The 23,041-nt window shown below is 44.2% G+C and overlaps 1 protein-coding gene across 8 annotated transcripts in view; it reads left to right on the top strand.

Annotated features, from left to right (window-relative positions):
• The first annotated feature begins 3,235 nt into the window (after window positions 1–3,235).
• The window catches only part of NRP1 (neuropilin 1), a 148,936-nt gene continuing 129,130 nt past the window's right edge, over window positions 3,236–23,041 (top strand). For 3 of the 8 annotated variants that reach the window (XM_006063208.4, XM_044928185.2, XM_044928184.2), the window contains exons 1-2: window positions 4,665–5,243; window positions 8,625–8,799. In XM_006063208.4, the coding sequence (XP_006063270.1) occupies window positions 5,171–5,243; window positions 8,625–8,799 (248 nt within the window). In that variant the 5' untranslated portion in view covers window positions 4,665–5,170. Of the gene's footprint in view, window positions 3,400–3,926; window positions 4,056–4,663; window positions 5,244–8,624; window positions 8,800–23,041 lie in introns of those variants that run through there. The other 5 variants (XM_006063209.4, XM_006063207.4, XM_006063206.4 and 2 more) reach the window with 4 other exon arrangements.

Below are 23,041 nucleotides of genomic sequence, written 5' to 3'. Positions count from 1 at the left end.
CTTGCAGTCCAAGGGGCTCTCAAGAGTCTTCCAACACCACAGTTCAAAAGCATCAATTCTTCGGCACTCAGCTTTCTTCACAGTCCAACTCTCACATCCATATGTGACCACTGGAAAAACCATAGCCTTGACTAGACGGACCTTTGTTGGCAAAGTAATGTCTCTGCTTTTGAATATGCTATCTAGGTTGGTCATAACTTTCCTTCCAAGGAGTAAGCGTCTTTTAATTTCATGGCTGCAGTCACCATCTGCAGTGATTTTGGAGCCCCAAAAAATAAAGTCTGACACTGTTTCCCCATCTATTTCCCATGAAGTGATGGGGCCGGATGCCATGATCTTCGTTTTCTGAATGTTGAGCTTTAAGCCAACTTTTTCACTCTCCACTTTCACTTTCATCAAGAGGCTTTTTTTAGTTCCTCTTCACTTTCTGCCATAAGGGTGCATCATTCTCATGTAAATAGCTAGAGCCATCTACTAACAATACAAAATGAAATAATATTCTGTTAGGATAAATTCTATAGTTCTTAACTGTGAGATGTTTTTTGGAGGGTTTTTCTGACCTTTGGTTGATAGTTTTAAAATTATTTTTTACTAATTTTCAAAATTCTCTAGAATTATTTTTGGCCTTTAGTTGATAGTTTTAATTTAGGTTTTACTAATTTTTTTAATTCTTCAGAATTTTAGTTCACTATGATTAACTTTTAAGAGATAGCTTTCCCTTATTTGATGTTCAAATAATGCTTTATAGATTGTTCTACTTAAAAATAGTTCTTTTGAAATGTTGACTATGTTCTCTCTAATGGTGTCTTAATTGATTTGATGAGTATTTCTATGGATTATTAATATTTAATTTTTATAATGAAAAGTAATCAGTGAAGGCAGAATAATCTAAGATTATCTTTTCAAACAAAAAATAGTTTTCAAATTCTGCCCTAATATCTGACACCAACAAATGCTTTGAATCTACTCACATGATTCAAACTTTAGTATTGTCTTCCTGCATTTGTACACACTGTATTATAGATACTTTATATTGTAACTTTGTTTTAAAACTTTGATAGTAGTCTTTTCTCCAATATTTGAAGCATTTTCAAGGTTTTTAAAAGGCCCAAAATGAAGGATCAGAAGGGAAAAGTTCATTAGTTTATTTTCTTCTTTCCTCTGTTAATCCAAATGGAGACAGCTCTACATGAGGTCCAAAAGGGCATCCCTTGAATGACATAGTCATTAACAACCGTGCCATTTTTAATGTAATTATTTTAAATAGTGGGCACTTAATCTAAATTTCAATTTTTAAGCTTTTCTATTTCATGTCTTTCATTCTTACATTTCAAATGTAGGTTAGCTCCTACTAAAACTATGTTTTGTGGTTGCTTTTCTGAAATAAGCTGATGTGTATGCTTTAAAAAACTTGACTAGACTTTATGTACCTGTGTACTAAGTACCTTCAGGCATGTCCAACCCTATGGACATGGAGCCCTCCAGGCTCCTCTGTCCATGGGGTTCTCCAAGCAAGAATACTGGAGTGGGTTGCCATGCCCTCCTGCAGCAATTAGATGTGATGCAGTTCTGAAATACCAATCTGCATTTGCACCAACCTAAAATACTTTGAGGACATTAGTAGCTCAAATGGCCTTCTGGGAGCAATGGATCTCACCTACTTAGGACAAATTGATGAGCACTTGATGAAAGAAACCATACATTTACCACCCAGTCTATCCTTAAATGATGGACCTCTGTTCCAGTCTGGCTTAGGAGGCAGAAGTGAAGGGCTTTCTTCCTGCAGTAACCCCCTCATGGGAGTTACTGAAGCTGGGTGTTGTCCATCCAGGGCCTCTGCCTTGCACTCAGGGAGTGTGGTGGTGGATCTTCCCTTCAGTCGAATCGGATCCTACATAGTCTGAGAACTTGCGATGACTGAAAGAATGATGTGTGCTCGCAAGACAAAATAGAATCAGCCTAGGAATACTGCCAAATTCTTCCTGTCTATCACTTACCTCACGTAAAGGTCGGTCTGTCTCCTTGCAGAGGGAACAGCACAAATCTAAAACTGACCCTCTTTGACACTTAGTGGACTCCACCAGCTGAGGAAAGAGGTTGTTAGCAAGGACAATTTGCTCCGTACCTGCCCACTAGCAGCCAGTTGTCATTCAGTACGGTAGGGCCCCCATTACCCAGAAATGCATGTGGAAACTCCGGAGTTAGAGAAAAGTCTCAGATGAGCTGAGATCAGAAAAATCAGAGGCAGAACTTAAATATGATATTTCCCCCAGAGTACCAACTGCGTGTCTTATTAGTTGGTTGGAGAAAGGCTGGCAAAATGCTCAGCTGAAGAGCAAGAAAGGCGTTTTCTGCGTGCCGACCCTTCCCCGGGAAAGGCGGATGGGAGGAAGGGGGCGAGGTGGCGGGGCGGGGGCAGTGCCTCTTGGAGCGCAGGATCTGGTGGCTTTGTTAGCTTGGTGGGTTCAGACTGGGAAATGCACACTCAGCAGGGAAAAGGGAAGAGAGATTGGCGGCAGTTTTCTAAAAACAACACGGCTCAAGTCTCCGCGAGTGCCCCCTCGCTCACCCCGCGGAGGCACAGACAGCAACCCGGTCCCGGGAGCGCGCGGGGCCGCGCGGGTCCCACTAGGAAGGAGGCAGGCAGCTGTGACTCCAGGACGCCCCGGCGCTGCGCCGCGCGGTTCCACTTCTCTGTCAACCTGCCAGTTTTGGAGAGGCGCCTCTCCCTCCGAACCTCGGGCTGAGGTCGCCCGGGGTTACCCCAAATCTGACGATGCCGCTCGCCCCGAGCAGCCGGGGATTGCCACTGCCGGGGGTGCGCCTGGGACTGAGAGGAAAGCGGGGAGGAGGCGTCGCGTGCCCGCGGTAGCCAAAGCGCCCGGGCTTCCCTCCGCAGCGATGGCTCCCCGGGGTCTGCGCGGGCGCGCCTGGCGCCCGGTCTCACCCCGCCACTGTCTCTTCCGCCCCGCCCAGGCGTTTAACTCTCGGCCTCACAGTGCCACCTTCCCACCCAGAGTCCGGGGTGGGATAGCGGGGAAGTAGGAAACCAGCTAGGGCGAATAAGCGCTCGGGCCCGGGCGGCGGGGAAGGTGGGGGGCGGGGGGGATGACGACTCGTGCGCCCAGGAGGCCGGTCTCCAGCTTGGAGGCGGGGACTCCCCCGGCGCGGGCCCGCAAGCCGGAGGTGCAGCTTTGCACCGCGCGTGGGGATCGTCTGTACCCCAGCCGGGGCACGTCACCGCGCCCAGCCGCCACCCGCTAGAGCGGAGCCCTAGCCCGGGCCCGCGCGCGCTGGGCCGCCTCTCTCGCGTCCCGCCCCTAGTTCTTCCGCCAAAACCTTTGACCAGAGTCTTCCTGCCAACATTCCTAAATCTCTTTTGCCAGCTCTTTGCGCCAGGTAGGAATAAGGCCCTGCTTTCGGGTGTGTGCAGAAACGCCGTTCCCAGAAGGCGGCTGACCTTTTCACCTTCCCCACGAACTCCTTCGGAGGGGGCCCTGGGCATTTACCTTCTCAAGGGCCTGATCCGCAGCCAAAACCTGTTTGCTCCCTGAAATGTCCTTGCTATTCCTATCTGCAGAGGCTTTCTGCAGCAGTTCCCGGAAAACCCTTCGGGGACCGAACTGGGGGGCATCCAGAGCCCACTGAGGACTCGCTGCCGTGGGAGGCGGGTGTGGGCCGGCGTGACAACGGCCTGTAGCCGGAGCGGGCACCGTGAGAGCCCGGCCAAAAGCAACACCCCGCCCCCGCCACTGTCCCTGCTCCCCGGTAATGCACAGGAGCCCCGACCGCTGGACCCCTCATTTCCAAACCCCGAGCACCTGGGCTCCGAATGAGGCGGCTGGGCGGGGTCGGGCGACGACTGCCCCCTAGCTGGAAGGCTCACCACCTTCCACCCTCCGGCGTCCCCTCTGGCCGGGAGGAGAGGACACCAGATCTTCGGCAACAATGGAGCCCGCGGCGCGCGGCGCACACCCGGGCTCGCCAGGCGCCCAGCCGCGCGCCCCGATACGGGGCAGGGAGGCCGGGCGGGGCTGCAGCACAGCCTAGTCCGCGTGAGTCTACTGACTCGGCTCTACGTGGCAGCGACACTGCCGACCCTCGCCCGGCTCCGGGATGCGTCCCCAACCCCAGCCCCTCTCCTCGGCCCCTTCGGGCCTGACCCGCAACGTCCAGGGGCGCCCTGCTGCTCCTGCCCCAGGTCACGACCCTAGGTCACGCCTTGGGCTCCTCCCGGGGGTTTCGGAGTTGGGAGAAGCAGCCGCCACCTCCCGGGCGCGCTGCCTGTCTCCGGCGCCCGACCCCCCAAAATCCTAGCGGAACTGCCCCGCTCTCCCCCGGGGGCCCGAGCGAGCATGCCGAGGTGGGCTAGCCCGACCCTGGCGCTGCCACCGACCTCGACGACCCCCCCCAAACACATCCGTCACCCGGCCCTGGGCACGGAGTCTCGGCGCTTCCCTGCCGGGGAAGATCCCAGCAGGGCCTGTGGGAGAGACGGACAGACGGACGGGGAACGTTCAGGGAGAGAAACTTGTTCCTCCCCGTCTCTTGTCAGGCAGTCGCTGGCGAGCCTGTGCGGGGAGAGGGGCGGGGGGAAGAGAGGGAAGGGCTCCAGAAGGGGAGGGGAGGAGGCGGTGGGGGAGGCGGGGGTGCAGTTGGTGAAACTCCTCCGTCTCCCGCTCATCTTTTCATTGCTTGCTCCTCTTCTTCGCGCAGACACCCCGACCTCCCTTGGGCGCCAGCTCCTCGGCTCCAACGGGTCCAGAATCAAGCCGGATTTTTTTTCTTTCTTTCTTTCTGGAAATTGGCGTTGGTGTGTGTTTCTCTACGTCCCTCCTCCCCCTCCCACACCCCCCCCACCTTTTTTTTTTTTTTTTTTTTTTTGAGACATGGCCCGGGCAGCGGCTCCTGGAAGAGGAACAAGTGTGGGAAAAGAGAGAGGAAACCGGAGCTAAATGACAGGATGCAGGCGACTTGAGACACAAAAAGAGGAGCGTTTCTCTCGGATCAAGGCATTGCCTCGCCGCTTTTCTTTCTCCAAAACGGTCTGAGGATTTTACAGCTCCGGGAGGAGTGAAAGCGCTCCGGATCGTGGAGATCGCCCCGGTGCTCTGTTTTCCCCGCACGTTCGGTTCTCCCGCGTTCGCCCCGGGAACCCGGCGAAGGGAGGATGGAGAAGGGGCTGCAGCTCCTGTGCGCCGTGCTAGCCCTGGTCCTCGGCGCTGCCGGCGCTTTTCGCAACGGTAAGTGACAGGCGGAGGCGCGCGGCCACGGGGGTGAACCCGGTTCCCGGCTGCCCGCGCCCAGCTGCCGGGACCCACCGGGGAGAGCCGTCTCCCGGTGAAGGAAACTTTTAGCCAGACGGAGAAATAAAGAAATAAGATCAGTCGTTGTAGGTAGGGCAGGGAGATTTCACGTCCTCTGACTCCCTGCTGAAGTTGGTTGTTTGGCCATGGGGCTTTTCCCACCTCTGCTACAAGGCAGAGCGCCCTACCTTCCCAGATCAGCGCACCAATTATCTTAATAATGTTTCCTCCCCAAGGCAATTAGAGGAGACTCCCTTTCAAAAATATGATGGCTGTTGAAAGTTAATGAACACTTTACCGGGAGCACTTCCTGATTCTCAGACAGCTCCCCCGAACTGATTCCTGTGGTGGGTGCCCGCAGGAGATAGCGGTTTGCGGGTGGGTGTTAGTCCCTCCTCCGCTTTTCCAAACCAGCCCTGCTCCGTCTGGAGTATGAATGAAAGTTACATCGCGTCAGTAAAAGAATCTGATACACACGCTGTAAGGCACCAGGATATGTGAAAATCCCCTAACCTAGTTGCAGCTTCCACTTAGCTTTTAAAACCACTCAGTGTTAAGTAAATGGAAGACCGTGCTGGGTTAGAAGCAGTATCCTGTAACGTAAATAATGTGTTTTAAAATGGGATCTGGTTGTAGGCATGTTCGACTTACACTGTAAAGTAGGTGGAAGCAAGGGGGCGGGTGACATTATCTTTACAGTAAGTCTTCAGCAATTATTATTAACTAATTATCAAATATTTACTTTAGCCTGGCTTAGATTTCAATCAGAGTAATTAGAACGAGAGCCCATCCGCTACTTACCGGTGGTATATTGTTTTAATAAGAGACCACAAGTGGAGGGGTTCATACCGAGAGGAATTTAAATCACATCTTTATGATGGGCGTTAATCTCTCTAATATGCTTTTTAGAGGTTTCCTGATTGAAGCAATAGATTTCCCGAGCAGCTACCAAGCAGTGTTCTAAAAGATATGCTTGGAAGCAAAACACACACAATTGTGAATGTAGAGTTCAATTTATTAATGAACCTCAGATGATGGCATCCTTCTCTAGGCTGGCAGGGAATGAAATAACACTCACCTCCAATTGAAAGAGCTCCAGTGGTTAGACTTTAGAAATTACAGTAACCCAACATCTGCTTCCACGGTGGCGGGTGTTCATAGGATGGATTTGAAATCCAATGCCAATAGCTTTCAGACTTTAGGCTGTGAACTCCATATGTATGTCTGTGTGTGTGTGTGTGTGTGTGTGTGTGTGTGTGTGTGCGCATGTGTGTGTGTATACATACATGAGAGATATACATACTTCCCAATTTTCTTAGCAGAAATCTGGGGAATGCTGAGACCCTAAGCTGCAGACTTGACTGGTTAAACCTATGTTGCTGTACTTAACAGTGACCAAAGCCAGTTAATGCCTCTAGCTCAGCAGACCTTTCCCAGCCATGTCCACCTCCTTGGAGTACCAGTGTCTGCTAAATTAATTCATTAACCTTATTTAGGACTAATGGTCCAGAATCATTAGAAACTGCTCATTCTTAATCAAGTGTTAGAGAGATTTAACAGAGCCAGGGAGTCTAGGAGTCCACATTATCTTATTACACTGTCACTTTCTCAGAAGTCACAGATTAAAGAGCTCTGGTGTGGTACTGAGTCCACCTAAATGTCTTCTGAAGTGACTCTGTCGAGTGGCTACAAGCAGTGCTGTTTTATTTCACTCCTTAACAGATGCCAGACACTGCCATGATGTTTGTACAGAGCTGGAGGAGACTTAATGAGATGGGGTTGCTTTCCAAGTTTTCTGCACATTTAAAATAATGCAAGAGCCTCTGCAGAATAACATAACAGAGTCCAGTATGATCATTAGCTGAGATTCTGAACTCCAGTTACAACACCATTTCTTCTTGGCAAACCTTAAGCTTCTAAAAGCTAAGGCAAAGGAAACCCTTATAAGGCTATCCCCACCCCCCCAACAGTCTAAGAAACAAAGTCAGAAACATCTAGCAACTGAGAAAAACAAAGTAATTTATATTGTCTTCTCTTTTAATTTATGGGAAATGATTTCTGTAATGCATGTAGCTTTATGCATTTTTGATGTGCACTTCATCTTTCATTTCCATTTGACCTGGTTTTCCTGTAATAAAATTCTGTAGATTTATAAATTCATGCTGAGAGCAAAGAATGCCATTCTTTTTCCACAGGGAATCTATTAGATGCAATATTAAAATCTATATATACCATTACTGAAAATTTGTGATTGATAGGCTTATATGTTTCACTGCTTTCATACCTGTTCCTCTTACATAGCTTATGCACCGAATTTTTATTGCTCAAAATTAAGCATCAATAAATGTGGCAGCCTTTCAGGCTGAGACTCTCTAATATGAAATCCATCATAAAAAGTGACAGTGAGGGTCCGTACTGAACAATAAAGCTGCCCAAAGACTGGTTTCTTTGGCTCTCAGTGAATCACTTCAGGTTTGGGTTTTTTTGTTTTTTTTTTTGAAGGAAGGTCAAAAGTAGTTAGCTCACCTTTTCTAAAATGTGAGGGTGTAGCTCACCATCTGTGATACCCAGACCTCCATGTGGGGGAGTTTTTTCCAACATGTAGGTAATTAGAATTAATCTGTGTAGCTATTTATTTTTCTTTCTGCCAGTTACTTTGATCTGGTCTCCAAAACTGAGCAACTTTCCTCGGAGCAGTAGAGCTGAATTATTTCTGCTTCACCACATCTACTTTGTTCCCCGATGCTCTGGATCTCAAAGACCAGAGATAACTCAAAATCACTTAGATTTACAGGCAGATAAGACAACAACAAAAAGGGTTTGGCTTTAAGCCAGTTGAAGTCCTGGATGACAATCCCCACTGATCAATGACATAGACCAGGCTTATCATCAAACAGCAACACAAGGGGTCGAATGGCATCCTTTAGTCGCCTTCACTTAGAACTTGCTACTTAATGTGATTACACTTCTGGGGGTATAATTAAGTCTAGCAGAAGCTCCCTGGGGACCATGTTAACATCTATTGAGGACTTAATGTTTTTAATGCTGGAAGACCTTTTTCTTGGGAGGGAACTTTGTGGGAGGTGGGGATGGAGCCCTTTCAGCTCTAAGTCCTCCTGAACCAACTTCCTGAGATCAAAGAGCCTTCTTTGGAGGCGTATTGCTATCAGCGCCACCTGAAGGACCTGCAGGCACCTCTTGGAGCTCCCCTTAAAAACTTATGGAATGTTTAATAACCTGTCATTGATACGTAAAAGTAGAATACCTAACTGGTTGTACAGGGAGCCATCTAGTACTAAAATGTTAATTTTATTGCAGATAAGTGTGGCGATACTATAAAAATTGAAAGCCCCGGGTACCTTACATCTCCTGGTTATCCTCACTCTTATCACCCAAGTGAAAAATGTGAATGGCTGATTCAGGCTCCGGACCCATACCAGAGAATCATGATTAATTTCAACCCTCACTTCGATTTGGAAGACAGAGACTGCAAGTAAGTGAAAATGTTTGAACAGGGCACCACAGCACCATCTAGTGGGCGCGGGTGTTATGGGTGGGGGTAGTCTGTGCTTAAATGGATCCAGGAGGAATTACGATCTAGGCCAGATCGTGTGTCAATGGTATGGAAATTAAATTATGTTAAGTGATTTCTGAGTTCCCTAAACCAGGAAGATTATATTTAAATGTGTAATCTCTCATAGTCTTTTTCTTGTTAGCACTTTTGGTTGGGGAACTTGTGTTAAGAAAAGTGTATTTAGGTTTCTTTTTTTCCTGGAAAGGCGAAGAATTAGAAACCCAACCTCTTGCTTTTTATTAAATATTGTGAGTCTCTAACATGCAGTGCATTGGCAGACAGTGAGGTTGGGGTTTTTTTGAACAAATCTGGGGCATATTTTGTGATTGAAGAACTGTGTTTATCTTACTGAGTTTGACATCACCAAAGCAAATTGTCAGTGGGGGAAAAAAAAACAAGGCGTATAGAGTAAGTCTTATGAAGGACTTTTATAGTAGATTAATGATCGCAAGTCTCTTATGAAAAATGCTAAAAGATTGTTAATTCACAATAATATGATGTTTGTTCATGTGCTTTAGCCTTCCTATCTCTTTCAATGGTTAAGTTACTAATAATCAATTTTTGCCAGGTTTCATTACTATAAAAACATTATCAGTAGAGAAACAGAATAAATTATAAATCCTCACTTTGTATGAAAGAATTGTGCGTAAGTTTTGCTTTCCACAGTTGGAAAGTATGTTTTAACAATGCAGGCAGCAGTCCACTCGGGTCCAAATTTGCTTTTCTCACTGGAGATCCAACAGACCACCTGGCTCTGTCTTGTCCACCTCATCCGGTTCTACCATGCTGTGTATTCTCCAGAGACCTGAGCCTGAATATCAACCTCTAATGACGTTTAGACGTTTTAATCTCACTTCTAAAGTGTTTCTCAAGGACTGATAGGTTTTCCCAAGTTTTAAAATCAATCTGTTTGATATAACTATATACAGTGTATACTACTATTTCCATTGGATAACATTATTATGCAGGCAAATTCATTATTTAAAATATTTTCTTTACAAACACATAATAGCCCTTGTAGAGAAGAACAGAATTGTATGAAAATGTTCCCACCTGTCGGAAGTACTCCAGAACCTGTTGGATTCTGGGGGTAAACTAGTTTTTCATGGCCAGGGAAATGACATCATCTGGTTAATTCAACATCTGGTGCCTGGAGAATTAGCATACATTCATGTGCTGTTGATCAATTTCCAAATAATCAGCAGACACTACAGTAAAATTATGCCAATTTCGATTTAATCTTTGTTCTGTGATTCAGAAGTGCTTCAGGGCATTATATTGACTTTTTAATCTTGTGTGAAAGCTGCCATTAATAAAGTGTTCCAGTAACTTCTTGGAAACGGGAAATTCATTCTCTCTCCTTTTTTTAAGCCAATATTCTGTATGGTGGTTTTTACAATGTCTATTGCTGAGATAACCTGAAGATTTATTTTCCATTTCATTTATTTTGTTTTGTGTTATGTTTTTGCATCTTGACAATACTTAAACTGCTAGAGGGGGCTTCCCTGGTGGTTCAGTGTTAAAGAATCCGTCTGCCAATACAGGAGACTTGAGTTTGATCCCTGGGTTGGGATGATCCCCTGGAGAAGGAAATGGTAACCCACTCCAGTATTCGTGGCCTGGGAAATCCCATAGACAGAGTAACCTGATGGGCTATAGTCTATGGTGTCACAAAAGAATCGGAAGTGACTTAGTGAGTAAGCAACAACAAGGAGCTGCTATAGGAGATATTTTTAAGAAACTCTGGTAAAACACACTCAAGTAATAGCATTATTCCTCAAAATAAGGTGCTATTAGATTCCAGGAAACTCATGTTTGCTGATTTCTGATCTGAGAGTCTTGACCATGTACTTGTGTCATATAATAAAGAATTCAGAGTAGTTATTTGAAGTTGTGTGCTGGTCAATGTTAGCAACTGGATTTGAGGAGGGGATGGGTCAAGTCTGGATCTGTGGTATTTGCCAATTTCTGTAGTGAAAATTTTCTCTACACGGCCAATTTCAAACCACCCAGTGTGTCACTATGCACAGATTTGCAAAGAGATGTGCACATTTGATTCTCATGAGTTGGTGTGAGCTGGCTCCAACACCCAACTGCACAGGAGTGGAAGAAGGGGAAGCCAGTTGCATGAATTAATGTATGGAAAGTGTTTGTAAGCATCTGGCACATGTGTGCATGCTAAGTCGCTTCAGTCATATCTGACTCTGTGTGACCCCGTGGACTATAGCCCACCAGGCTCCTCTGTCCATGGGATCCTCCAGGCAAGAACACTGCCATGCTCTCCTCCAGGGGAATCTTCCCCTCCAGGGAATCTGGCACATAGCAGACCTTAAATAATTATTTGCCATATCATGATGTGAGGTCAAGCATGGTGGGAGCAGGGGGCAGCTTTTTTGTTAGTTTTGTTTTTTAAAGATAATAAGAAAAGGGGATCACTATAACTCAGAGTAAAGGACCATTTTAATGATATCAGCAAGAAACTGGCCAATAAGACTGTTTCTGTAATTATGATGGTGAGTTTTGTGTTTTAATGCTTCAGAGTAAGGTGGTTTCTTAATTGTAGTAAGTGAGGATTTGTTCTCTGTGAAGAAGCCATCTCCTGACCAGTCTTGAAGGCTGATGTATTTAGCCTGCTGTAGTCAGTGGAGATTATGGTCCTCGAGAATCTATCTGTGCCCTGTTTTCAAGTGTTGCTGCCTGACATTTTATCAACAGAAATTCCCAAAATGATACAGGAAGACCAACTTAGGGCATTTGCCATCACTATCTTCTCTGACTGGGTCCACATGACTCCTGGTTATTGTTGAAGTTTGCAGTTGAAAATTCAACAAATGCGGCACAATTCTTTTCTCCTTTGGTAAAGATTGTGAGAAGAGTCCACAGCTTTAAAACCTATAGGGGATTGTAATTCTCTAGAGGAATGGAAAGCACCAGAAACTCCTGTCAGAAGAAATTCATAGACTTCAGTTTATGTGGGATGTGCAAAAATATAGATTTGGGGGTTTTGATGGATTGTGGGCTTGTTTTATTTATAGTAAATGACAGAGTTTGGGTGGACTGTGGAATTCTTTTGTTTACAATAAGCGACTTCCAAAAATGTATTTGAGATGACACATCACTTTCAGAGAACTGGTAAGCTCCTACTGATCGTGTCTGTTAAGAACAAGTTGTTTGTATTATTTGAGATGCTTAACGTCTTTCCCTGTTTCAGCTGTATCTAACACCAGTCAGGAGGACTTGCTGTACCATGTTGTCGTAAGATAAAATAGGGTAGTGGACATGAAAGTCCTTTGAAAAGTGAAACTTTCACTTTAGAAACTCCCCTCGGAAGCAGTTGTTATATTATTAGGCTATCTTTAAGAACTTGGTGATTATTAGAACATTCAGATTTAGGAAGCTAGGCAAACTAAATATACTGATCCAGTAGTGGGATCATCTGCATATAATACACTCTGCATTTCCCTTGAAACTGTCAATATTTGAAGAGTCAGCTTTCACAATGGGAAAGCTCAAGAAATCAATTCCTTCACGCGTCTGCTTGTGGCAAAAACATCCTGGAGACCCAAGTAGACAGTTGTTTCTTAGAGCGTAGGGATAAATAAATAATTAAATAGACAAGTTCTGGTGGGAAAAATATTTTTATTTTGCTTTTTATTTTTTGGTTTTCTTTATTGTGAAATGAAGATATCCTCTCATAATTTTAACCACGCAGTGAAATGCACACAACTTTTCTTGTGAAGAATGCCAAGTCTGGCCCAGTACATAATTAACTTATGCTAACTTTGCAAAAAGGTTTTTTTACAGTGGATGTCAAGGGGGGATAGTTCCTTTAGGAAAATGTCCAAGTTGTGTTTGACAGCTTTAAAAATCAACCATCTATGTGTAGGCCACCCCTGAATCAGGTTTCATTGCAAATAAGCATCAAAAATATAATATTGGCACTTCCTGAATTCTTTCACTGAACAAGGTGTGGTATCAGTCCATCCATGGAGCCAGAGAGCATCTGTCTTGGGGCTAACCTTGTGCTGGGATTTCTAGCCAAACAGACTGCCTGGTTTTACTGTGACGTTGATACCAGAGGAGGCTAGAGAATGTTCTGAGTGGAGAAGACGTTGAGGGAAAAAGAGGAATCCGATTTCTCTCTTTTGCACCAGCAAACTCCTCCATGCTTGTGAAGTGTCAAAGTGGAGCCAAAAGCAGAGAAGAAAGAAAAAGCCACCTGCTGAGTGTTTGTCAGAAAGTAGTGTTCATTGTGCACTGAAAATGGTGTTCAGTATTCACATTGAGCTGGTTGGGTCTTACTCCACTGGGGTTTCCTTCAGTGGTAAAGCGGACATCTTGACTCTCATAAAACTTTATATCTGCATAATAAACAAGAATGTCATTGATACAGTAGTTAGAATTTATGGCGTTTTTCCGGTTTCCCAGCAATGCAAACTATCAGCATGATAATTTATAATGGTTTGTGACAAATACTGCTGAGCAAAGAGGTGTGTGGTTACATTCAGATCAGATGTCGTCATCTGGGGAGTAATAAAAATTTCACAGACATTGGGTTAAAAACATTAAGAAAATGAATGTGAAGCTCCAGAAAGAGAGCCTGAAAAAGTGGCGGTGATGGGTGAGAAGTGAGGTCTTCTGAGTGACAAGTTCCTGACTTCATTGCCTGATTTGTCAGGGCTGTTTTGTAGGGTTGCATCAAGACACCAGACTAATTACCCATAGAAGCTTTTCTATCTACAGTTGAGATTTGTAGTCTCTCTCTTCTGTAGTCAATAATTCAGTGTCTTTTTCTTAATTCAACACAGTCAAAGGAAGAGTTCACTCTAATAACTTCATATGAAATTTAGACACAACAGAACTTAATTAAATAATGATGATATTCAAGTTTGGGGCTTTGTTGGAATAAATCACACATTGTATCTTTGACACTACTTTTAAAATTTCCTAAATTGTTATAAACTTTGAAACACCATTTATTTTCATAGAATATAAACTCACTGAAGGAAAATTAATCTGCCCTTAGTTCCTCAAATCTGATTATTCCTGAAAATGTAATTATACAATGGTCACTTTGTCATTTATAGGGAACACTAAGTTCCATTTTTGGTTTCCCTAAGTAATATTTTTTGCTTGATATTTGCTTTGTTTGGCATTGATTTTTGTATTAATTTTCATTTTTAGAACTGCATTAAAGTACTTTTTATCCTGATTAGGGAGTTTTTGTATCTGAGGAATGGGTGTTTCCCCTAGTCTTAGTCTTGGGTTTTTGAGCATCACTTAGACCAAATCAAACAAAGACCTTATTTTTATGGAAAACAGTGGGTATTTTCTGCCAAAGTACTTCTCTTTTTTTCTTTGTGAAATATAAACGTCTATTAAATTATAATCTCTATCTAGAAAAATATACAAAGTAACATTTGATGCAATTTTACAATGGGAGCATATTCATATAAACCGAATCAGAGCAAACATCTCCAACTTTTTAGTAAGAGGTCGCCTTCTGTCCACTTTCAGTCTCTGACCTTTGGCTTCAAGGGCAACTGCTGTCCTGACTTGTGTGATTCCATTTTTATAAATTTCAAAATCAGACAAAACTCAACAATAGTCTTGAAGTCTGTATGTACCATCCTTTGAAAATAGTCATATTCTTTGGAATGGGGATAGAAAAAAAATGTGTACTGTTCTAATCAGAAAGTACAACTGAAGTATTTTTCTTATTTTTTTAATGACAATTGTAGAAATATATTTATTGCTTTACTATGGTTATGTTCAAAGAAGCACAAAACTGTTGGTCTGGAGCCTGATTTTTATGCAAGGGAAATTCAAAATGATCTTTCTTTGCTTTATTTGCCCTCATCTTTTCATTGTTGATTTAGGTCTCAAGTAACTTCCCAATATGGGCAATATGAGAGGCACCACCACCAAACTAAATTCAATTAAAATACTATCAAGTGGGTAAAAATGAACTCTTCTCAGAACAGTGGAGGTCAGGGTTGTTGCTACCACCTGCAGCATCCTTGTTTGCTGCACAGGCAGATAATTATCTACTTTCTGCCTTTTGATTTCTTTCTCCATTAGCACTGATTTAATTTGAACAGAACCCCACATGTTTAATAAAATTAATTTCCTTTATTATTTCTTCCTATGAGCAATCACATTGGATCATAATGAATTTTTAGTTTTACTAGGTTGTCCAGGGGTGGGGAGGGCGTTTCTGTAATTTGAAAGAAGCAACCTTTATGAGAAACTAAAAGAGAAGATTAGTTGAAATCTTATCAAATTGAATCAACATGTGCATGGCATTTCCAACCAGATCTCACTTTGGGGAGGAGGCACTTCAGAATCGATCCAAGGGAGACATATGCCTTCAACCAGCATGCGTATTCTCAGCTCCTTCCTTTCCAGCATAAAACTTGATACTTGCGTGCATGCTGACATCCTTCGGCAGAAGCACACACACAAACATATGCGTGTGTGTGCTTGTGAGGAAGGCTATAAAATGAACTTAACTAATGGCCATTGTAGGATTCATCAAGGCTGATCATTAAGCCTAAAGAAAAATAAGAGACAAGATTAGTGTTCAGATCAGGTTCCAAATGCGTCTTAATTGGCTGTTTGTAATCAATCCTGATTGTAAGAGTCAGTAAGTTGGCAGAACATAGCCCCTCCAAAGAAAATTTCCCTGCTCTTCTCTGGTTAATTGAACTGTGTCCAGTATCCAGGTCAGTTAGGATGACAAGGGGTCGAGGTAACTCGCCGACTGGCTGTGAAGCACGCCAAACACATTATGATGGCTTATGGTTGAAATCATTTAGTATTTAAAGATAGCTTAGAAAATGAACTGCTTTCATTCAGAATTCTACTCAATTTTGCAGCAGCACAGAGAGAAAACAAAACAAAACTGGCTTCTGGCCATTCCGTTGCTTCTAAAATAGTTTTTCTCCTCATCAAGCCCAGGTCTGTATTGTACACATCTTGTATCATATTTATGTGCAACATGTTTTTTTCTCCTTTAATTTAAATAATCAGTAGAGTGTTTACAAAGGAGTCATCATGTTCTTGTTGTTGGGTCTTCTGCGGCTGCCATAAGCTTTCTAAACACCCTAGGCTTCATCTCACTTAATCTTTTTTTTTTGATATGTACCATTTTAAAAGTCTTTTTTGAATTTGTTACAATATTATTTCTGTTTTGGCTTTTTGTCTAGGAGGCATGTGAGATCTTAGCTCCCCTACCAGAGGTCAAACCCACACTCATCTATTGGAAGGTAAAGTCTTAACTATTGGACCACTAGGGAAGTCCCTGTCTCAATCTTTGTATGCCCATTTTGCAGATGATACTACTGGCGCTTAGAGAAGTTAGATTAACTGAGCCCAAATGCTCAGCTGCTGCCCCAAATACCTTTCCATCTTTGTGATCAAAGGGGCTTGGGATATACTTTTAGAATGAGAAAATTCACATGAAAATTACTAGATTATTTTTTACTTAGCTCTCATTTTCTTCCATGACACACCCAAACGTTTAAATACAAACCAGTTAATTCTGAAGGACTTAATTTTTAAACACTTAGTTCAGATTAAGTGAAGCCTTGTGCACAGAAACTTCCAACCAATTGACGATCTTTCCACTGAGTCAAAACTTGTCTTAACTTAGCAATAAAATTCGCAGTGGAGTGGGGAAGGGGAATATCTAAATTCTGGGTCCTTTGGTTGATGGAATTCGAAAACACAAAACACATATAAATATAACATTTATTTGAAGCCTGGAAACCAGGCAGCACAAAGTTTCCATTTATACAGTTGGTTCAAGGGACATAGGATATATATACCAGCTGTATACCAGATCCTTACAAGCCCAGGAGGAGGAAGACTGGGTTCTCTTCCAAACTCCCCTCATTTGCTTCGTCTCAGGCGAATAGTGGAAAAGTTTTGCTTTCCCAAAGCTTCCCTGTTGTCAGATTTCAATACTTGTGTTGGCCGCAGTGAAACTGAAAGGGTTAAAGAGAGAATGTTTGCTCAAGGCACTGGGTTCCTCTGAGAAACAGAAGAGTGTTTTTTGAGAAAAAACAGACGCTCCAGAGTATTTTGTTTTTATCTGTTCAGATACTTGTACAAGCAGTCGGCCAGGTTGGAGGTGATGGCTTGTTGCTTCTGTGATAGATTGACATGTCATGGAGAGCTTGACCTGTCCCATCTGAAAGAGGATGCTAAATGTCTCTCCATTCAAGTTCTTATATTTCTTTAGAACAGCCAGAGCAGGCAAAGGCAAGTCAGTGTAGTCACGATTCCAAGTCCCCATCTGACTCTCCAGCCACTAGATGCTGTGAGCTGGTCAGCTATTGTGTATGATACCCTTGGTCAGTGAAATGGCATGGTAAAACCTAAGATGTGGTCAAAATCTTAGTCTTGGCCAGACAGCTTTAAAAAATTAGAAGTACTAAATTTAAAGATAAAAGAACACACTCTTGACTCAAAGAAAATGAAGGATGCGGAACCCCAGAAAAACCTGGTAGCACTAGGTTGACTTGGTCTGATTCAGGATTATTTTGTTTTTCAGGTGTCGTGACACCTACAAGGGGTAGCCCATAATTTGATTTTTCAGCGAAGTTTGTTGACACTGCGCTAAGGGAAGTGGGAGGTGGGGTTAGCACTGATTAGAATTTTCCTTTTGTTCCCCCCAAGGAAAAAATTCTGCATTTTCCTTACTTTTTATTCCAGTGCCAATTTCTTTGTCCCTGGCTAGGGTCACTGCTGAGTAACCATTAGGCTATATTGGGTCAGTCCTGCAAGACACCTCCTCACCTCCTTCTGTAGCTGTGTTAGCATCATACCTTGTGTGTGTTAGTTCATTAACATGAGCTGGGGATTTCTGATTGTCAGGGGACCATGTTAGCAGCTCCCTATGAAAAAGTGTTCTGGTGAAAATTAGAGACATGGGTTATAATTGCCCCTCTGCCATGCATTCCCATCTGTGAGACAGGACACAGGTCCTATGGGCCGGGTTGTAGTCTATTAATGGCTTGGTTATACCACCATTAATATGATGGTTTCGACAGTGTTAATCACTATGGCTCAGGAAGACAGAACGACATCATTGTCTGTGTGGACCTAGACACAGCTTCAACTAATCTTTTTCCTTCTCTTTCTGAAGAAAACAAAATGCTTTCCTTCCTCTACCAAACTCAGTAACACAGCATGGATGAGATAATGTAGGTGGAAATATTTTAGGAATACAAGAGAGATATGTTAAATAAAGCCTAGGTATTACTCTAACGGGAAGTGCATCCGCAGGTTTTGTTCCTTAAAATAAGTTCAGACTGTAAACAATAAAGTCTGCATCCTTGGGAGGAGACACTTATAAATATTTCAGGAGCACGGCACATCTCCACAATAGAGATGGTATCTCACGCTCAGCGTGTGTTCAGCCAACAAGAATTTCTGAATGTTCTTACAGGGAGTTGGCTGGTTAAATGTGTCATAATTGCAGTCTTCTAAAAATCTACACTACTATGGATAAAATAGATAATAAGGACCTACTGTATAGCACAGGGTACTCTTCTCAATACTCTGTACTGATCTATACTGGAAAAAAAATTTTTAAAAGAGTAGACATACATGTATGTATAAATGATCACTTTGCTGTACAGCAGAAACTTAAAACATTTTAAATCAACTGTACTTCAATAATGGAGAAGGCAATGGTACCCCACTCCAGTACTCTTGCCTGGAAAATCCCACAGATGGAGGAGCCTGGTAGGCTGCAGTCCATGGGGTCGCTAAGAGTTGGACACGACTGAGCGACTTCACTTTCACTTTTCACTTTCATGCATTGGAGAAGGAAATGGCAGCCCACTCCAGTGTTCTTGCCTGGAGAATCCCAGAGACGGGGGAGCCTGGTGGGCTGCCATCTATGGGGTCGCACAGAGTCGGACACAACTGAAGAGACTTAGCAGCAGTAGCAGCAGTACTCCAATAAAATTTTTTTTTTAATTAAAAGTGAAAATAAAAATCTAGGTGGGTTTCTGGGAAGTTCAAGGAAGATGCTTATTGTCACAAACTAGATAAAAGCTTTCATAGCCTTTAAAAAGTCATTATTTGCCCAGGTGTGCCTTTGGAAAATTTATAAACATTGGGTTGGCCAAACCATTCATTTGGGGTTTTCCCATAAACTGTTACTCAAATGAACTTTTTAGCGACCCCAATATATTCAATACAATCCAATGAGAGATCAGCCTTTCCTTTAAGGCAAGAGCCAGTGTCATGGTGATTGTTACAACAGGGCTGTCCCTTCCTCCCAATCAGAGAAGACAAATAGTGCCCATATGGTTTGGTCCAAGAGTAGGGAACTACATGGATTTTGTATTATAAATTCATACAGAAAAGCAGCAGGGAAAACCATGCTTTAAAATTGATGGTCCCTCCCACCATCCCCACTTTCCCTTGGTTTCTAGCAGCCTCCGCCCTTTGCATCTTGCTGTCTCCTCCCACCATGTCGGATTAGGACAGATTTCTCAAAAGTGAGGGAGTTCTCAGTAGCCTCGAGAAAAAGCCCATCCCCAGGAAGGCGCTTAGGATAGCGGCCGAGAAGAGATGACTGTGTTGGTCTCTTCGGCCCACTCCGCCCTCAAGAATGCTTATATGTGATAAAATGCAGCCTCTCTGGGTCCCCCAGCCCTGTTTTCCTTTGAAATGACCACAGCTGTGTTTGGCTGGGAGTCCAACAGAAGGGCTTTGCTTCCCTTCTTGTGGGACCATGTAGACCGCCCGGGTCCAATAGAGTCTTTAGGACTTTCTACTCATGAGTTAAAGAAACACTTCTTGAACTTGTTACCCCTCAAAGAAAACTTTCGCCTCTCTTTCCTATGACTGCCAAGGGCTTTGAATGTGGTGTCTACACCCCAGAACTCCACTTTCTCCTTAAACCCTTTCCAGCCTAATTCCTCTCACCTCCATTTGACTGAATTTTTTGCTCAGATCTTAGATCTCAATGACTAGTCTCATGCCACAAACCACTGGCCTTTTCTTGATTCAGATTTCTTCACCCTTTGCACAACATGATCCAGAACCTCGGATCTTTCTTCTCTCCTGAGTCTCATGGCCCTGCACCATCTTGGTTTCATCGCCACTTCTCTGGCCACTTCCCATTGTGGCTAGTTTCTCTTTATCCTCCAACATTTGAATACAGGCCTTTGCCAAGGTTTGGACTTGACCCCGAATACCTTCTCCCCAAGTTGCCTTCTTGAGCCACTCAGCTCAGATTATACCAAGATTTCTGTCCACCTCAATTTGGCCTAAAGTATTATGTGTATGTGCTGTGTGCTCATTCGTGTCCGATTCTTTTTGAGACCATGAACGGTAGCCCACCAGACTCCTCTGTCCATGTAATTTTCCAGGCAAGAATACTGGAGTGGATTGCCATTTCCTACTCCAGGGGGAACTTCCCGACCCAGGGATAGAACCCGCGTCTTCTGCGATTCCTGCCTTGGCAAGTGGGTTCTTTACCACTGTACCACCTGGGAAGCCCCCAGGCATTGGACTTAGACTTTCAAACTGTTTCTGGGTGATGCTGATTGCCTGGAAGATAGACTCTTGCCCCAAATGAACCATCAAAGTGGACCCCTTCCCTGGGGAATAACTCTTTGCTGCCTTTTCCTACTTATCCACCCTTGAGACTCTGGGACATCTCCTAATTTCTAGTTGTCCCTCAAATCAGTTTAAAGCCTCTAAATCACATATCTGCAATATCCACCACATCTGTCTTTTCTGTTGTGTTCCTCTGGTTAGCTCTCAAATCCTAACACTGGCTAACCTCTCTCTGGTGCCAATGGGTTAGCCTCAGGAGCAGGCTTCTCTTCTTCTCCCCCTCTGTTTAGAAACATCAAGAATTTCCCATTCTCTTCTTGTTTCATCTGTGCTTCTCAGCCTTGAAATGAGAGTTCAGTTCAACCAGAAATGAAACCCTGTCACTTTCAACCACCCCTTGGGCCTTTCTCCTCTGGTTCCCTTTTATCTTCCACCCAAGTGGCCACCTTGGAGTTCTTTAGACTCACCCCTGCCTTCCTACCCCAAGCATCTTCATGGGCTGTTTCTTTCCCAGATGGGCAAGGGCTTAATGCCCTACACAGACCTCCATCTCCCCATCAATATGTGGCTCATCCTCTGGCTCCATCACAGTGAGGCTTCCTTCTGAAAGCCACTTCTGATTAAACATGGTCTCGTTCTCTGTCCTTGACACTCCCAAGAGCTATGTCTATGCATCACTCATGTTCCTTCCAATTTCTATATTTAGTCATAATCATTGGTATTCAGCTTCTCTGGTAGCTCAGTTGGTAAAGAATCTGCCTGCAGGGCAGGAGGCCTATGTTCGATCCCTGGGTTCAATCCCTTGGAGAAGGAAATGGCAAACCACTCCAGTATTCTTGCCTGGAGAATCCCATGGACAGAGGAGCCTGGTGAGCTGCAGTCCATGGGGTCTCAAAGAGTCAGGCATGACTGAGCAACTAAAACCTCATTGGTATTCTGGTACTATTCACTCAGCTAGTTCGGAAGATGTTCCAGAGGGGAGACTGAGAGTGGTTCCCAGCCCTGGCAGCACCTCGCATGGTGCTTTGCCTGTAGCAGCTGCTCAATTAATATTTGCCGAATTGAATTGGCCGTTGGACATCCTTCTCCACGTGTTCACCTAGCACTGAAGAACTGAATCAGCTGCCCAGGAAAAGCTCTAACTTAATCAGATATACACACACTTATACTTTTCCTTGAGACAGTAAACCCTTTATTCTCCTGGGTAGTGGTATCAAGCTTACATTTTTCCTCTAAAAACCACTACTTTGAAAAGCCTAGAATTTCTACACATGAGTAGCTTTAGCTACATCTCAAAAAATATGCAGAGGTACAGCTTGACCGGAAGCTCTTCTTTCTGTCTCACAGCCATCTCCACCATCTGCTTTCGAGTTAGAGGCATCCAGCGTCTGAACCTTGCAGGCATAGTCCAGATTGCTAGTATGTTCTGACATCCCCACAACTCTTGGAATGCTGTGTCATAACTCTGTAAACTTTGTCTATTGTATATTCATATCTGGGCTCACATCCAAACCACCTTTACATAAATTTCACACAAATAATTTAAAGCCTTCTTTCGTTCCAGCTGGCAACCCCAATAAATGCACATGCTAACTTCACAGCAGGCTTGCTGGGGGAGATGGAGAACTTGAACTTCTCCATGAGGGAGGGTAGCACGGGATGCGTCCCGTGCAGAGTAGTGTAGATATGTTTGTCCACATCACCAGGTAAAAAGCAAGTGCTGTGCCTTTGAGCAGCCACGTAAAGATGTGATCCTAGAGAGAAGACAGACCGAGGCAACCCAAGGTGTTTCCTGAAGCAGACAGGGAGGGGTTTTAGCATCTCCCCTGGCTCTCACCATAACAGTGCTTCCTGAGCATTTCTTAAAGCTGTGTGTCACCATGAGTGAGTGTCAGAGGGAAGGGACAGAGAAGTAGCAGGTGCATGAACGCCCCTAGGACAGCAAACACGCCGGCCACCATGGCTAGTTTCACATTCCTTCTGGCTCCTAATGCCCTGAACTTCCATGAGTTCTCTGGGGGTGTTTCTGGATGTTTCTGTTACATCTCTGGTCAGGAAATCCATAGCATCCCCTCACTCTCACATCTCCGGTTCCTCTGCATCCAGAGAACAGAATTTCCCAGACTGGGCGGGGGAATGATGAGGTGGGGCCGAGGAAGAAGGGTCAGCTGATCATGCCCTCCGCTTGTTCTCTTTTGGGCCCATCCGTCCCGTGTTATCACGCTCACAGTTCCCTATGATGACTCACTCGGTGGGCGGCATGTCCTCTGCATGGAGTGCCTCTGGGAACCCACAGTGATCCTGAGTTCTAGAAGTGACAGCCTCCAAGTACCTGTGGGCTGGTGTGTTTCATCTTTCTGCACCTACAGTTCCTCATCTGTGAGGTGGGAAGGGTGGGCCTTGGGCTCTGAGCTCCTATTGCCTCCAATATAAGGTTGGCCCAAAAGTTCGTCGGCTTCCCCATAAACTGTCATAGGAATAATAGGCCCACCTGATATAACGGGACTCAGCTTGTGCAGGGGAATTCTGGTGCCGCAAGAGTCAATTCCAGAGGTTTTTTTCTGACTGCTCAGCCTGG

This window comes from Bubalus bubalis, chromosome 14, assembly GCF_019923935.1.
Source record: "Bubalus bubalis isolate 160015118507 breed Murrah chromosome 14, NDDB_SH_1, whole genome shotgun sequence".
Lineage (NCBI taxonomy): Eukaryota > Metazoa > Chordata > Mammalia > Artiodactyla > Bovidae > Bubalus > Bubalus bubalis.
Note: the sequence above shows the minus strand (reverse complement) of the source record. Positions and strands in the feature narration are given on the sequence as shown.